This window comes from Dipodomys ordii, unplaced genomic scaffold, assembly GCF_000151885.1.
Source record: "Dipodomys ordii isolate 6190 unplaced genomic scaffold, Dord_2.0 Scaffold160, whole genome shotgun sequence".
NCBI lineage: Eukaryota > Metazoa > Chordata > Mammalia > Rodentia > Heteromyidae > Dipodomys > Dipodomys ordii.
The window spans coordinates 93,465-109,876 of NW_012267376.1; the positions used below are offsets into that span (position 1 = coordinate 93,465).

A 16,412-nucleotide genomic window follows, 5' to 3' on the forward strand; every position below is an offset into this window, starting at 1 on the left:
CAAAGCCAGCCTGGGCAGGAAAGTATGTTCAACTCATCTCCAATTAACCACCTAAAAACCGGAAGTGGCGCTGTGGCTCAAGTGGTAGAGTGCTCACCTTGAAGAGCTCAGGGACAGCACCCAGGCCCAGAGTTCAAGCCCCACAACTGACAGAAATTAAAAATGAGTGTGGATAAAGGTAGCCACACTGGCCATCTGGGAAATGCCAGGTGGATTCGATTCCCAACTTCAGGTCAAGGTGACAAGTTGCTGGCCCCAGGCCATGCCCCAACCCAGTCCCTCCTATATCCTGCCTATCCCTTAGGCTTCTCCCCTGTTCACTGTTAAGACTGGAGGCCTTATGGAGTATGCCCTGTTGTGGGCCTGAGGCTTCATGTTACTTGTCCCCACCAAGGATGTCGGGCTCAGAGTAACAACTATGGTAGAGAAGCATCCATTCTTTGAAGGCAGTAGGTGAGGAAGCACTACAGCCCTGTCCTGTCCATGGGTCTCACTTCTTGTGGCAGGGTTTGGTCGCTTAGGTTGTTCCCAGAGTATTGTGGGCTGAGAATATAGCTACCAAATGGCTTTAAAGCTTTAGTTAGGGTTGCCTCAGAGGCTCGTTCACAGTTTAGGGCTAAACAGCCCCGGCACCTGTCTCTACTTGTCAGCGGTTGACACTGGGCTGGTGTCGGCTGTTGACAGGGATTGGGGGGGCAGCTGCAGGCCTGCTTGGGGTTCCCAAAGCCAGTGGGATAAGCAGGACACATGCTCAACTGAAGGCAGCATGCAGAGGTGCTTTTATTGCTTATGTTCTCCCTTATTTAGCCTTGCCCTGGGCAGCCACCGCCTCCATAGCCTTCCGCACAGTCTCTTCGTCGCCCAGGAACCGCATGGGTTTGGTGGGCTTCAGTGCCTGGTCCAGCTCATACACAATGGGGATTCCTGTAGGCAGGTTCAGCTCCATGATGGCTTGGTCTGACATCCCTGGACCAAAGGAACAACATCCTTGACCCTTCTGTCCCCAGCCCATCCATACAGCAGATCCCTTGGCCTTTGTGGACCACAGAACTGGGAACTAGGCCTTTTGACACTAACCTAGCCCTTGGAGGCTATAGAAATGTGCTTAAAAGGTCTGGGCAGAACCCAATTTGATGGGGCAGCAGTGGCAGGGCAGCTGTGGTCTGTGGTGCCACAGTCTCAGTATAACATGAACTGGCCAAACCACAGTCGACGGTGGGGAAGAGCACTAGCTGTTTGGTTTCTAGCAGTTCAGAGCAGAGGAGAAGGTAGAAACCTGACCCTGCCTACTCCAGCAGCCCCCTCCGGGAATAGCAGCTCAACCTTTGGTATTGCCATCACCCCACCCCCATCTAAGACTACTGGAGAATGTTCTCTGGGTAGTCAGACACCCTCCATTCCCTCTGGGCTCTTGTCACTTGTATGCCTCTTCCAGAGCAGGCTCAGAGGCATGAAGGCTCAGAAGGGAAGGACAGAGGGTCACTCTAATTGGATCCAGTGTCCCCAGGGACTGGAGATCTGAAGTATGCTCTCCTCCTTTATTTTTGTGACCCCAGCCAGCCCCAAGGTCATCTAGAGATTAATGTTAAGGCCCTGGGTGAAAAGACCATTAGTTAAGGGCCCCTGCACAACCCACCTGTCAGCCCTTGCTCTTCAGTGGGGGCCGAGGGTCTTAACTCCATTAACTCCATACCCATCTTTGGGTACTCTTAGTCTTTGCCTAGAGAAGTTGGGGGAGGGGGGGAGGATGGGACCCACTATGAGAGGAACCCTGAATTAAGAGGCAGGCAAGGTGGCACCTGAGGCTGGGGACTGAGTTCAGGCCAGCCTAGGCTACACAGCAGAAACAAGGCTGGCACTAGGAGAAATGTCATGAGGGACTCATGGTTTTCCCAGGGTCCTGCAGCAAGCTAGGGCTTTGAGCCCTGCCTTTTCCTAACTGGGCCAGATGCCACCACCAAATCTGTTCTGTTGAGTCAGCTCCTGACCCCACTTTCCTGGGCAGCCAGACTTAATAGATTAAAATGTGCAGAAATAGGAAAGTATCACTAGAACTAGATGCTTCTCAACCCTCTCCGTTCAATCTACTTACAAACTCTCTCCCCCACTTACAAACACCCCCACACACCCTGAACCTCTGTTTAACTAGCACACAGGAAGCTTTTGTTGTCACCCTACCCATCTGCCTCCTGAGCATGGACTTTACCTTCCAGGTGTTTGACGATGCCTCGCAGGCTATTCCCATGGGCTGCAATGAGCACTCGTTTGCCAGCCTTGATCTGGGGTGCAATCTCCTCATTCCAGAAGGGCAGGGCCCGGGCAATGGTGTCCTTCAGGCTCTCACAGGTAGGCAGCTCTCCAGGCTTCAGGCCTGCATAGCGGCGCTCCTGAGGGAGAGGCAGAGACATTACTGTTCCCTGGGCAGGTGGGCCCCTACCCCAGGCTCCCAACCTGGAGCTCCTCCGAGCAGCTCACCTTGCTGATGGTGGTGTAGTAAGGGTGCTTCTCATCCATTGGCGGTGGTGGGATGTCAAAGGAGCGCCTCCAGATCTTCACCTGCTCCTCCCCATGTTTGGCTGCTGTCTCAGCCTTGTTGAGGCCCGTGAGGCCCCCATAGTGCCGTTCATTAAGGCGCCAGGTGCGCACCACAGGCAGCCACATTTGGTCCGTGCCATCCAGGATAGTCCAGAGGGTACGGATGGCCCGTTTCAGCACCGATGTGTAGCAGATGTCAAACTCCATCTTGGCATCCTTGATGGCCTGGGCTCCCCGCTTGGCCTCCTCAGCCCCCTTTTCACTCAGCTCTGCATCGAACCAACCACAAAATCGGTTCTCTTGGTTCCACGTGCTCTCACCGTGACGGACCATTACTAGGCGGTGTGCGGCCATGGTGTAAGGGGACACAGGGGCTCCGGATGGGGACAGCTGCCTCCCTAGCACTCCAGCTTTATAACAGTCTTCCCAGCCCCCATTCCACGTAACTGCCAGTCAGCATTCCAGGAGGGACAGGCAGTGGCAGGTGGCCAGTAGCAGAGCTGCTGGGGGTGGGGAGGTACACACGACTGAACTTAAAAATAGCTTCACACAGCCATCAGCCCTGCTTGGGCTTAGATGACAGGGCCTGGCTTGGTAGAGCTGCTGAGGCAGGGCCAGGGTGAAGGGCAGAAGTCAAGCCTAGGGGGTCAGGACTGCCAGGACCAAAAGGTCTCCAGGAGAAGACTTCCTGGAGGCTTATTAGTGCTCCTCTGTGACTTTACCAGATCTGCCTGGCTCAGGCAGAAGCATAAACAAGTCCCAGCCCCACCCAGAGCACTGGTGGCTCACACCTGTAATCTTAGCTACTCAGGAGGCTAAAAGCTGAGGATTGCAGTGCAAAGCCAGCCCAGGCAGCAAAGTCCAAAACGCTTACCTCCAGTTAACCACTAGAAAACGAAGTGGCACTGTGGCTCAAAGTGGTAGAGTGCTAGCTTTGAACAAAAGAGCTCAGGGACAGAACTCAGGTCCTGAGTTCAAGCTCCATGACTAATCAAAAACAAAACAAAATTCCAGCCCCTCTTTTGGTCACTTCTTTGTTTGAATGTCTCACTTGTGATCTTCCTGCCTCCACCTGCAGAGTGCTGAGATTAGAAGCAGGTACCACCATACCTGGCCTCTTGGTCACTCTTAACACAGTAAGGAAACTGTTAGAGGGAAGCCAAGGAGTGAGTGTGTGTGTCTCCCATGTACATAGCTCTGTGAGACTGTGTTTAAGGGTGCCTAAGCGTCTGCATTAAGAGCCTGCAGCACATATGTTGTATGCATGTGTGTACTGTCTTCAGGGCATGTGTTGCATACAATTGTGTATGTGCTTAATGTTTGTTGCCAGGCAGATCTTCTGGGGACTTTGTTCTAGTTAGCCTGGCAGAGAATTACACATGGCTGGGGCGTGGGGGGTCATACTCATGCATCCAGATCTTTTCCTGGCCTTCTGCTCCTTCCCTCTGCACAAGGACCTTGCAGGGATGGCAGTAACTGGGAGCAAGGCCCCTCGATGGGCAAATGAAAGGTCACTGTGGCAGAGCCAGAAAGCAGACTCAGGGCCATCCTTTTGGGAAAAAATATCTGCCCTGGTAGGAAACACCACCAAAGCAACTGCTTGGCTTCCAAACCACGCTTGGCTTCCAGAACAACCCACAGGCAGTATGGGTTCCCTCCTTTGGGTTCTGTTAAGATTTTGTTCTTATCTGAGTCTTTGCCCAAGCCAGGCTCACCTCACTTGGGAAAGACAGTCGAATTTATAGCTCTGATGGGCCTCCACCTCTAGGGCTAGGATGGAGTCCTGGGGATTGTCGTGTGCATAGAAAACATAGCAGAACACCCAGAAATGGGCCAATCCACAGGATAGGCAACAAGGAGTTGAGCCCAGGACTTCCACATTTGGGTTCGGAGAACATAACCCCCTGCTATGCCTCAGGTAACAGCAAAGGGTGATTGGTAGGTGTGGCCTGATTTCACAAGAAGCCTCATACACACACACACACCCCTTCTGCCCCTTGCAGACCAAGAATCCTCACATACAGATTTGAGAGAACTTTTTGCAGGCCAAAGAAGCCACTGAGGCTGACAGGTGGAACCCATCTTTCCCAGCAGCCCCACACAGGCCTCCCATCTCCCTATCCATCTTGTCTGAAGCTGTGTTCCTGATGTCATTGGCTACCTTTTGTCTTGTGACCACACCAGTAATGGAAACATTGGCCCAGCTAAACATAATGTGATGTGACAGTTCTGACCCACAGATTCTGGAGCACCAGATGAAGAGATGCACAGGCAGAGATGCACACACACTATAGTATCAGCATAAGATGACACAGAGATCAATGGAAAATTCAGAGTCCAAGAAAAATAACCTACAAACATAGTAAATTATGATGATGATGATGATGATGATGCAGTGCTGGAGTTTGAACTCAGAGCCTCGTGTATGCTAAACAGGAGCTCCACCATTGGTGGCTAAATTAATTTTGCAAAATGAATCTAATAGGAAAAGAGTATCTTTAATAAATTATGTGAGGACAACTAGGTAATGACCCCTTACCTCAAACCTATATAAAAATTACCTCAAGCCAAGCATTTGTGGCTCATGCCTGTACTATCATCTTTTTTTTTGGGTCCGGTCATGGGGCCTGAACTCTGGGCCTGGGCACTGTCCCTCAGCTCTTCAGCTCAAGGCTAGCGCTCTACCACCTGAGCCACAGCGCTATTTTCTTTTTGTTTTTTTCTTTTTGCTTCTGTGGTGCTGAGGAATGGAACCCAGGGCCTCAGGCATGCAAGGCAAGCACTCTGCCACTGAGCCACCTTCCCAGCCCTGGTGGCTCATGCCTGTATCCTAGGTACCTCAGGAGGATAAAATCTGAGAATCACAGTTCAAAGCCAGCTCACTCAGGCAGGAAAGTCCATAAGACTTCTTTTTTTGCCAGTCCTGGGGCTTGAACTCAAGGCCTAGACCCACAAGATGCCAGGGGTTCATTTTCTCATAAGGAGAGGGGAGAGAAGGCTAGATCTTCACATAAATCTTGAGATGACAATCCAAAGAGAGCCATAAGATTCTTGATCAATGTATGCTTTTGAAAAAGTATGAAATGAATGCTCATGCAAAATTGGTTTTATCTGGGGCACAAAGAGTACAAAGTAGAATGTCTGTCTTCTGGGAAACAACAGAATACATGGGTGGTCATGTCAATAATCTCAACCAACACTAGGGAGACTGACACAGAGGACTGGACTGCAGGGCCAGCCTGGGCTACACAGAGATGGAAACTAGCCACTAGTCTGGTGTGGTCTTTTCATAGCAAGAACCTATTTAAAAAAAAAAATAGCTGTAGGACATGCTAATAAAGGAAGGGGCAAGGGCCATCTACCCCTCTGGCTTACCACATGAGCTGGCCCAGAGCAGAGCAGCTAGAGGCTAGTTTTCATATTCTCTATTTTCTACTGAAAGACTGTTTACTGAAAACCTCTTTAACAAAAGTGTGTAAAAAATAAAAAGAGCTGGGTGCCAATGGCTCATGCCTATAATCCTAGCTACTCAAGAGGCTGAGATATGAGGATTGTGGTTCATTGCCAGTCTTAGCAGGAAAGCCCATGAGACTCTTATCTCCAATCAACCACCAGAAAACTGAAAGTGGTGCTCAAAAGTGGCTCAAGTAGTACAGTGCTTGAGCTGAAGAGCTCAGTGACAGCACTGAGGCCCTGAGTTCAAGACTCATGACCGACAAAAAAAAATTAAAAAGACTTGGCTCACACCTGTAATTCTAGCTACTCAGGAGGCTGAGATCTGAGGATCACAGTTCAAAATAAGCCCAGGCAAGAAGGTCTGGGAGGCACTTGTTTCTAATTAACCACCAAAAAAAGAGGGGCAAAAGTGGATCTGTGGCTCATATGGTAAAATGCCAGCCTTGACCAAAAGAGCTCAAAGATAACCCCCTAGGTCCTGAGTTCAAGTCCCAGATGTGGCAAAAATAAAAAAGGAAGAAATTAAAAAAAAAAAAAAAGACTGCTCTGTCCTCAAAAGAACAAAAACCAATAAAGCTCCACAGCAGAAGGGGAGGATGTATGGAGAGGAAGGAAGATGTCTGTAGGAAATGAACCACAATGTGTTAAGTCTGCAACTGCAGTGACAAAACACCTGATACTAACAACTTAAAGGAGGAAAAATTCCTTTTGGCTCATGACTTCAGAGGTTCAGTCAGTGGTCACTTGGCTCCAGTGTTTCCAGGCCTGAGGTGAGACACAACATGGCAGAGGGGTCATGGTGGAACAGAGCTGCTGCTAATCTCATGGTGACCAGATAGAAGTCAAAATGGACTGAAGACAGGTATCCCATTCAAGGACAAACTCAGTGACCAGTCCTTCAACTGGGCCCACTTCTTAGTTTCTACCATCTCCAATATTGCCATCAAATATACCATGCTCACCTATGCATCAAACCATGATGAGAAGGGAGCCCTAACAATCCAGTCATTCCCAAGCCCCACCTCTGGATATTGCACTGGGGCCAACCCTTCAACACATGAATTCTGGGGGAACATTTCACATCCAAACCATACCTGCCAGTCCTACTAAAATGGCTAAATAGTAAAAACACTAAGTGCTGTCAGAGCCAGAGCAACTGCTTTAAAGAACATTTAATGAAGACAGGTGGTTCACTCTGCTGGTAACCTGCAATGTGTCTCTTCTTTGTAAACTTCAAGGCATATTTCCCTCATGACCCCAAAATCGTATGCTTTGCTATTGACTCAGAGGAAATGAAAATGTGTTTACACCAAATCTTACCCTCATGGATATAGCAACTTATGAATAATCATCAAAGCCTGGAAACTAAGCCTCCATCAGCAGACTCGATTCACCATGAAGCATTTATAACCTGCACTGATAGAGGAACAACTACTGCTGCCTCAGCAAACTGCATGACTTTCAAAGGCTTTGTGCTAAGGGGGCAGACAGTAATGCAGCTCAATCCCACATTTATGACAGAACCACTGGGTTGCAGGGTGGGAACATGTGACCATAACAGGACAGTGTAAGGTGATATCTATGGGACAGACTGTTGCATCCCAGTGATGGCAGAAGTGACAAGTTTTTGCATGAGATATGTTAAAAACCTATAAAACTACACACCCAGAGCCCTCTTTATTGCATGTTTATTTTTTTTAAAAAAATTTGTTGGTCATGGGGCCTTGGCACTGTCTCTGAGCTCTTTTTGCTCAAGGCTAGTACTCTACCACTTTGAGCCACAGCACCACTTCTGGTTTTCTGGTGGTTAATTGGAGATAAGAGTCTCACATACTTTCCTGCCCAGGCTGGTCTCAAACCATGATCCTAAGATCTCAGCCTCCTGAGGAGCTAAGATTACAGGCATGAGCGACCAGCACCCGGTTTATTTTAAAATTGATAAGTGGTCAGAAGAGCCCTCACCTGACAAGGTGACCAAGTCCCAAAGGAGACCAGAGTGGGCTCCAGGTAGGCACAGCAAGGACCAGACTGTGCCTAAACAAGTGGAACACACAAGATGATCCTCTCCAGCACTTCTGCCTCAGAGATGAGGAGTTGACCATGTCCAATCTGGCACCCATCAGCAGGAAATAGTGAGACAGGAAATGGCTTGGATGGGGGGCCCAGGAGAGTGTGTACTGAAGTTGGCAGGGTGGCAGGAATGGTAGCGGCCTGGGGCTGTGCTTGGAACTGCATCTTTTGGGTTTGGAGACTGCTGCAAAGCTGGGTAGAGCTGCTGCCAGAGAGGCAAGGCATGATTTTGTCCTTAAAGGCAAAAGAAGAGTCTGGCTGGGGACTGCAATGCTGGACTGGCCTGCAGAGGGCCTGAAGATGCTGACGCACCCCCCTCAACACCCCTATGAAGATGTCACAAGGCCAGAATGACGTCCTCCACCTCACAGTACAAGCGTGGGGTAGGGATGCCTGCTTCCCTTCCAGGCACTTCTAGTGGGATGCTCTGCAGGAGCCTCCAAGACATCTCAACTGAACAAATGCGCACACCAGGACCGAAGGCTCTGCCATAGCTCCGGATGTGGGTACTGCTCAGAGCCCTTACCAGGCTAGGACCCTGAGGCATGGGGAAGTTAAAGCTGACCCCGAGCCACACAGCTATGAGGCTGGCTAGGCAGGGCCCACCAAAGCCCCTGCAGTGATAACCCCTCTGCTGGCAGAGATGAGGATGTGGGACGTAGCCAAGCATCTAGCAGCCCCTCATTTCTTACCAGTGGGGGTGGGGACACCACAGGATCAGGCGTTTCTCTGCTCAGGGGGAAGGTACTCAAGGCCCAGGTGTCGGAAGATATCTTCCTCAGAAGCAACATGGAAAATTGTCTTCTGCAACAAGACCCACAGTCTACTGTGACACCCAGTGCCCTCCCCCTGAACCCTCCTGTCTGCATATGTGCAGGGCACCAGCCAGACAGTTTTACTGTGGACAGGCTGGACGGGGAGGCAGAAAGCAGGGACCTTTGCTATGACAGGGTACCCTTGTGGTTTCAACATTTTGAAGGAGTTGAGACCCTGATCTGGGCTCTGTGGGTTCTAGGATGGAGGGATCTGGGCCATTTCTGGGGCCAGGAAGCAGGGTAGTTCTTGTCAGCATACCTTCTCTGGGTCAAACAGCCCATGGCTGTTCAGACATAGTCCTTTCTCCTTGCGGCTGAAACGGCGCAGCTCCCGCTCAAAAAGCTAGGGGGAAATGACTGCTCTGAGTCAAGGTAACCTACCCTGGCCTTGAACAGCTCCAGTAATAGCCCAGACCTACCTGAGAGCCAGTCCAGCCAAGGAGAGCAAAAGGGAACTGACTGCTGGGGGCAACCACCAGATCTACCCTCACGGCTTTCCAGGACTCCAGGACTCCCTCAGCAGCCCCTGGAGGTTGTGGCAGGCGGAAAATGCAGAAACTTCTCTCAAAGGCATCCATGGTGTGTTTCTGCTGGGCCAGGTATGTGAGGTCCCCCAAGTGGCTGGGATGGTGCTGGTGATACAGGACAAGGCCCTGCAGGGAGAGGCAGTTGTGTGCCAGGTATCATCACAGTGCCAGGAGGACAGAAGGCGAGTCCGTGGCCACCCCTGGTCTGGGGCACTGAGGGCCTCACCTGGCTCTGCAGGTGGTGCAGTAGTCTGGGCAGCAGCCCCACCTCCTGGCCCTGCTCGGGGTGGGTGATGAGGAAGTCCACATCATGGCCCAGCATCTTCCCTCTGAGGGGAGACAATCTGATTCCCACTTCCGCCTTGGGCTATGTTTCCTTCAGGTAGTAAGAAGGCCACCAGTGTTCAAGGCTCTGGTTCCTACCCTGGGGAGGGACCTGGAGTCAAGGAAGAAGGGCATGTTGGGCTCCCTTACCTCCGGAAGCCACCGGTGAGTGTGACAGTGGCCCCAGGCAGGATCTGTCCCACGGCTGCCTCCACCAGCTCCTGCAGGGCCTCAGCATCAGACCGCCCAACTGGGGTGCTCAGGTCCTGGTGGTGCTGCAGTCCTGTGGGCATCACAACCCTCCTGACTCTCTCAGCCTGCCCTCCCCACTTGGCCCCACACCTCAGCTGAGCCCCAGATGCTACAGCAACACCAAAAAAGGGCTCCAGTAATTCTGATTGCAGGGGGAAGATGTCAGGAAGTCCACCCGCCTACAGCCAAGACCCCCCCCCAATACTTCCTGCCACTCAGGGAACCCGCAGATCCATGCAGTACAAAGGGCTTTAGTTTGTGGAAACTTCTTGCCCAGGTGGCTCTGGGGAAGCTCAGGGCCAGTCTTCCCTTGAGCTCACCTGCTTTCTGCTGCTGGGTCAGTCTCTGGGGCTGCTCTCGGAGCTCATCTAGGGTTCGAAGCCCTTCAAGGTACCACCGGTTGGCTGTCTTCACCCCCACCCCAAAGATCTGGGTGAAGAGCTGTATGAAGGAAGGAAGCACTGGGTCAGGAGCAAATTTCCCAGGGGACACACATTGTAGCTTTTGTGCCCAAGGCAGAGGGCAAAGACTTGACCCAGAGTCCGGCCTGTGCAACACTTTCTCAAAGGAGTGAATTCACACAATCTGTGAACAGCTCAAGGTGGGAAGGGGCTCTACTACCTGCCTGCCAAAAGCCTACAGTAAGGTACTTTCTAATCACAACACGAGAGGTCCCTTCTCCACGCTCATACAGGCCAAGCCTGTGCTTTTAACAGAACCAACATTTTCTTAATTCATCAACTCAGCAGGCTCTCAGGTCACTGGGAAAACTATGCCTTTCACACTGATAGCAGCTGGAACTTATTGCTGTAGTTCTCAAAAACAAGGTGTCCATCAGCAAGAGGATTGTTTCTGCAGAAATGCTGAAAGGGCTGGATAGGCCTACTCAAGGCTTCAACATGGCAAGTATGGGGTGGCAAGTCTCCCACATGTAGTAGGTGGGAGGAGGAGGACCCAGTTGCCAACTGGTCCAGGGGAACTCAGGACCAAGCATGTCGCCTGCCCTGGCCTATGGGCCTGAGACTCTTCACAGAAACTTTGGAATGAGACTGAGGCCAGCTCACAGTCGTGGAGGCTGCACACATGGTCTAAACCCTCTGTGATTGGGTCTCCTATCAGTGGAAGGCACTGATGTGCGTCACAAGAGGATGGAGCTGGTGTACAGAGAGGCAGAGGGGATAAACAGCCACAGCCCTTCAATTTCTAGACATCTTTCCCTTGATTCTCTGGACCCAGAGCACAAGGCAGGCCACTGACACAGTAACCAACAGATACTGAGTTTAAAAATGCACTGGTGAGCCAAGTGCCAGTGGCTCACGTCTGGAAGCCTCGCTACTCAGGTTGAGATCTGAGGATCAGGTTCAGAGCCAGCCCAGGCAGGAAAGGCCGTGAAACTCTATCTCCAATAAACCACAAGAAACCGGAAGTGACACTGTGACTCAAGTGGTAGAGCTAGCTAGCCTTGAGCTGAAGAGCTGAAGGACAGCACCAGGCCCAGAGTTCAAATCCCATGATTTGAAGAAAAAAAAAAAATTCACTGGTGAGGGGTGGGAATGTGGCTTAGTGGTAGAGTGCTTGCCTAGCATGCATGAAGCCCTTCCTGGGTTTTGATTCCTCAGTACCACATTAACAGAAAAGGCCGGAAGTGGCACTATGACTCAAGTGGTAGAGCTCTAGACTTGAGCACCGAGAGGCTCAGAGACAGAGACCAGGCCCTGAGTTCAAGCCCCAGAACAGGCAAAAAAAAAAAAAATGCACTGGTGGCTCACACCTATAATCCTAGTTTACTCAGGAAACTGAGATCCAGAGGGCTAAAATTCAAGGCCAGCCTGGGCAGAAAAGTTCACTAGACTCCATCTCCAAAATAACCAACAAAAAACAAGACTGGAAGTATGACTTAAGTGGTGAAGTGCCAATCTAGCAAGCATGAGACTCTGAGTTCATGGCCCAGTACTGCAACAATTGATAACAATAATAAACCAGGAAAAAACAGGACTGGAGATGTGGCTCAAGAGGTAGAGCATCAGACTAGCAAGCACTAGGTCCTGAATTTAATCCTCAATAAGATGAATGCCAAGATTGTGGTGTATACCTATAATTCTAACACTCAGAAGGCTGAGGCAGGAGAATCATGTTTGAGGCTAGCTTGAGCTACCAAGTAAACTGTCTTAAAAAAAATGATTAAGATGGGGAGGGAAGGGATGGTAGGGGAAAAACAAAGGATAAGGTAACAATGCTCAATAGGAAATGTACTCATTACCTTACTCATTAATTGTAACCCCTCTGTACAGTCATTTTACAATAAAAAATGATTAAGAAAATAATCAGCTTCATAATTATATTGCTTATGAAGCAATTTCCTTGATTACTAATATAACTTTCTGTTTCCTTGATTACTAATATAACTTTCTGCTAGCCTGGGTACATATGGTGACTTTGGAATTCCCAGAAGGAGGGTAGGATGGAGGACAGGGAGACCAAGGCTCCAGCATCAGTCAGTTCTTCTCCATCCCCTGCCCAGCAGACCCTCACTGGGGCTGGAGCTGGAACTGAGGGGGAAACCACTCACCTACCTATGTCAACATTGAGATCACTTCATCTCAACACCCATGTTGCTTTACTCAGCAGACAGCCTGCCCCAGGTCCCAGGCCCCATGCCCAAAAATACTTCATACATAGCTTGCGGCTAACTCTTCCAAGACTTACCCGTCAATACTGACAAGGTTCTGGGCAATCTCCCACAGTAAGCCTTGCCTGTGATAATCCCCACCAAAAATTCAAGGTATCTGAGTTACTATTCACTGGCAGAAAATTCCTTCTATTGTCTAGCCTCAGTCCCTCCTGCTGCAGGAAACTTATTCTCTCCCCTGAGCCCCTTTCCCTTGGAAAGGAGGATATCTATGGGAACAAAAATGTGAAATCAGAAACATCCTTGCTAAAAAGCAAACATCTTTCCCTCTCTCAAGTTTTGCAATTTACTACAAACTTTGCTGAAGGCCACTGGCAACCTTGAGGCTTATCACGAGCTGTACTGAGTTGCTATATTTATTAGTCAGGAGCTTATAATAAAAATCACTTCTGTAAAGAAAATTTCAGGGTACCCCCCAACCATGTGAATGAGTTTCTAATGTTTTGAGAACCATGGGAATAAATTCTTATGTTTTGAGATTTAAAATATACTATCCCTTCCCAAGGTTATGTTTTGACTTCTGTAAGCCAAGGATACGTTTTGACTTTTTGTAATAATGTCAATAGCATTCATAGTATTGACCATGCTGACTAAGTCAAAATTATGTTTTGCCTATGCTCTTGTGACTCAGGCTATGTTTTCCTTCCGTAAGCTTGCTTGCTTGCTTGGGTAAACATGACCTGTGTGAAACCCCTTCCTATAAAAATCCCCCATGAAAAGCAAGTGGGGCTGTTCTCTAACTCTGTGAGCTAGGGACAGATGCCACATGGCTAATAAAAAGGCTTCCACCCAGTGTGACTGAATGCTGTTGACTCCTTTCACCGATTGTGGGTTCAAGCCCCAGCCATCCTGGGAAGCTTTTTTTATTACCTTGCCCTCCCAAGAAGGCACACAACACCAACTATACCAACTACCTCAACACATATCTGATGACCTGACACCTCCAGCTACAAACCAGGTGTCAGAAAGGTGTCAGAGTAGACAAAACCATGGCATCCAAAGGGCTGGGCTAGTATGAAGACTAGCCTTCATACCAGATTAGCAAGTACACAGAGAAAAAAGATACCATGAAGACAAGGCAGGCCCATAGCACCAGGATAGCAGCCTGCACACACACACACACACACACACAGCACCAGGATAGCCTACACACACATACACACACACACACACTCACACACAGAGATGTCATACTGCACCCCCCAAAAAAACCACATTTTGCTGTATGCTGTTTAGCATACATGACAATAGCCCCTCAAAAAAAGGTGGCTCAAAAATAGGAGCTGGAGCCTGGTGCTGGTGGCTCACGCCTGTAATCCTAACTATACAGGAGGCTGAGATCTGAGATCACAGTTCAAAACAAGCACAGGCAAGAAACTCTGTGAGACTCTTATCTCCAATTAACTACCAGAAAACTGGAAGTGGGGCTGTAGGTCAAGAGGTAGAACGCTCGCTTTGAGCTGAAGAGATGAGGGACAGCACCCAAGCCCAGAGTTTAAGCCCTACATCCAACAACAACAAAAAAAAAATAGGAGCTAGGTGCTGGTGGCTCACGATTGTAATCCTAGCTACTCAAGAGGCTGAGATTTGAGGATCACAGAAGCCAGCACAGGCAAGAAAGTCCTTTAGATTATTATCTCTAATTTTTTTTGGGGGGGGTCAGTCATGGGGCTTGAACTCTGGGCCTGGGTGCTGTTCCTCATCTCTTCAGCTCAAGGCTACCACTTGAGCCACAGCACCACTTCCAGTTTTCTGGTGGTTTATTGGAGCTAAGAGTCTTACAGGGGCTGGGAAGGTGGCTCTGTGGTAGAGCACTTGCCTTGCATGCATGAGGCCTTGGGTTCCATTCCTCAGCACCACATAAGCAAAAAGAAAAAAGCTAGAAGTGGCGCTGTGGCTCAAGTAGTGGAGCACTAGCCTTGAGCTGAAGAGCTGAGGGACAGCGCCCAGGCCCAGAGTTCAGGCCCCATGAACGGACCCCCCACCCAAAAAAAAAAAAACAGAGTCTCACAGACTTTCCTGCCCTGGCCGGCTTTGAACCATGATCCTCAGATCTCAGCCTCCTGAGTAGCTAGGATTATAGGCATGAGCCACCGGCACCCAGCTTACCTAACGTTGGAAGTGGAGCTGTGGTTCCAGTAGTATAGCACTAGCCTTGAGCAAAACAGGGACAACATCCAAGTCCTGAGTTCAAGCTCCAGGTCTCTCTCCTTCTCTCTTGCTCTGTCTCTCTCTCTCAGACAGACAGACACACTTAATAGTCTAGTGAAAACAGATGGTGCTGAATGATCCAGAAAATTCCCTGTGCTCATACAGGCTGCCGGTCTCCATATGGCAGCCTGTACCTATCAGGTATTAGATTAGCTGCCATTTCCTCAGAGACCTCTCTAACCCCACGGTTAACTGCTCCTGCTGGCTTCCCAAAACATTTCCTGAACTGGGAGGTACATACACACCAGGGTCCTAGACCTGCCTTCGTACCTTCATGGTCTGGTACCTCTCTGAGCAGCGAATTTTCTCCACCTCCTCACATGCCCCATGTTCCAGCAGCTCCTAAGGAAGAGCACAAAGCAAAATCCTAAGCCTAGAAGAATTAAAGAGAACAGTCAGGTCAGGGCTGGAACCTGAGGAGGGAGAATGCCCTCTACACCCTGAAGAAAGGGCTCTGTGCTGCCAGAATCCAGTGGGATCTGGTGAAGAAGCCAATACTTAGGGAGGTGGCCAGGAGCTGGTGCCATAGCAGGGATGAAATCCCCTCAGGACTACAGTTGCAGTAACTGAGGACTTGATAGTATAAGTCAACTTTCAGACAACTAACATATACTAGGATATATAGTGTTTGCTTTGCAGAATGTATAAGACTTCATCTAAAGGGGTAGCTGAACATGTCAGAGCCTCAAAAGACATATACTCCAGGTGCTTTTTCCTGCCACTGTGGACAGTGTGGGATAGTGAGTGTGGTAGGACACCAATGCTAATAAGGCACTATACCAAGGCTCTCAGCCACCAACTCACACACAAGGAATCTGTGTGATGGCTTGTGTGTCCAAACTGTCATAACACACACCTCCTGCCACCCCTCATGAACCAGGCCTCCCCATAACCCACCCACTCACCCCATTCACCATGGCAGGCACCTACCCGGACCACCCTTGAAGAATGTTCTCCAAAGTAGGGTAGCCCCTGCAGCTGCCTCAGGGATGTGACAGGGGAGGGCAGGGCCCTGAGCACTGCAGATGCTCTTTGGAAAGAGAGGCAGCGACCCTCACTGCCTTCAAAGACTGCTGCCTCTGCCAGTATATCCAGGGCCTCCTGCAGGGAGAGGTTTGGTTAAGACACAGGCTGAGCAGGGTGCCTTGCTCTAACCTATCAACCAGCCATACCCATGGTCCCAGCTGCTATGACCTCCTAAAAGATGCAGCTCACCGAGAGGGTAGTGTTGTGATGTGTGAGAGGCGTGGGGCGCTGACAGGCATAGGATGGAATCCACTCTGGGCTCAGGGGCCCCTTCCTGGGCTCAGCCACCTGAGGAACGGTAATGTAGAGATCATCACAGCCTGCAAGACAGGACAGCTAGGTGACACATAAATGCTTGTCTCGAGGGGGGGACCAAGATGGCGACAGGGCAGTAGGGAAACGCCACAGCTCTCTCCAACCAAAAAGAGAGTTCGAGTTCCAACGCTTAATCTCCCCAAGAGACCGACAACAACAAAAAGACGAACACTCAGAGAAAAACCAGAGGTG

At 49.9% G+C, this 16,412-nt stretch overlaps 2 protein-coding genes across 2 annotated transcripts in view; both read right to left on the reverse strand.

Moving 5' to 3' along the window:
* Nucleotides 1-767: 767 nt before the first annotated feature.
* On the reverse strand, nucleotides 768-3,287 carry Pgam2 (phosphoglycerate mutase 2 (muscle)). The gene is made up of 3 exons (XM_013032993.1): nucleotides 2,476-3,287; nucleotides 2,207-2,387; nucleotides 768-966 (listed from the first exon to the last, which is right to left on the reverse strand). The coding sequence occupies exons 1-3, from the start codon at nucleotides 2,887-2,889 to the stop codon at nucleotides 800-802; spliced, it is 762 nt and encodes a 253-aa protein (XP_012888447.1). The 5' UTR covers nucleotides 2,890-3,287; the 3' UTR covers nucleotides 768-799.
* Nucleotides 3,288-4,257: 970 nt separating this feature from the next.
* The window catches only part of Polm (polymerase (DNA directed), mu), a 22,464-nt gene continuing 10,309 nt past the window's right edge, over nucleotides 4,258-16,412 (reverse strand). The window contains exons 3-12 of the mRNA XM_013032992.1: nucleotides 16,095-16,193; nucleotides 15,810-15,980; nucleotides 15,150-15,221; nucleotides 10,300-10,420; nucleotides 9,878-10,010; nucleotides 9,630-9,732; nucleotides 9,296-9,529; nucleotides 9,136-9,219; nucleotides 8,754-8,865; nucleotides 4,258-5,013 (exon numbers count right to left, since the gene is read on the reverse strand). Of these exons, the coding sequence (XP_012888446.1) occupies nucleotides 8,779-8,865; nucleotides 9,136-9,219; nucleotides 9,296-9,529; nucleotides 9,630-9,732; nucleotides 9,878-10,010; nucleotides 10,300-10,420; nucleotides 15,150-15,221; nucleotides 15,810-15,980; nucleotides 16,095-16,193 (1,104 nt within the window). The 3' untranslated portion in view covers nucleotides 4,258-5,013; nucleotides 8,754-8,778. The remainder of the gene's footprint in view (nucleotides 5,014-8,753; nucleotides 8,866-9,135; nucleotides 9,220-9,295; nucleotides 9,530-9,629; nucleotides 9,733-9,877; nucleotides 10,011-10,299; nucleotides 10,421-15,149; nucleotides 15,222-15,809; nucleotides 15,981-16,094; nucleotides 16,194-16,412) is intronic.

Bases quoted from the DNA above. Each gene is read 5' to 3' on its own strand.
- Pgam2 (XM_013032993.1), bottom strand. From the start codon at position 2,889: ATGGCCGCACACCGCCTAGTAATGGTCCGTCACGGTGAGAGCACGTGG. The intron at 2,388-2,475 runs GTGAGCTGCTCG...CCTCTCCCTCAG, and splicing joins ACTACACCACCATCAGCAAG to GAGCGCCGCTATGCAGGCCT. The intron at 967-2,206 runs GTAAAGTCCATG...CCTTTGGTCCAG, and splicing joins CATCGTCAAACACCTGGAAG to GGATGTCAGACCAAGCCATC.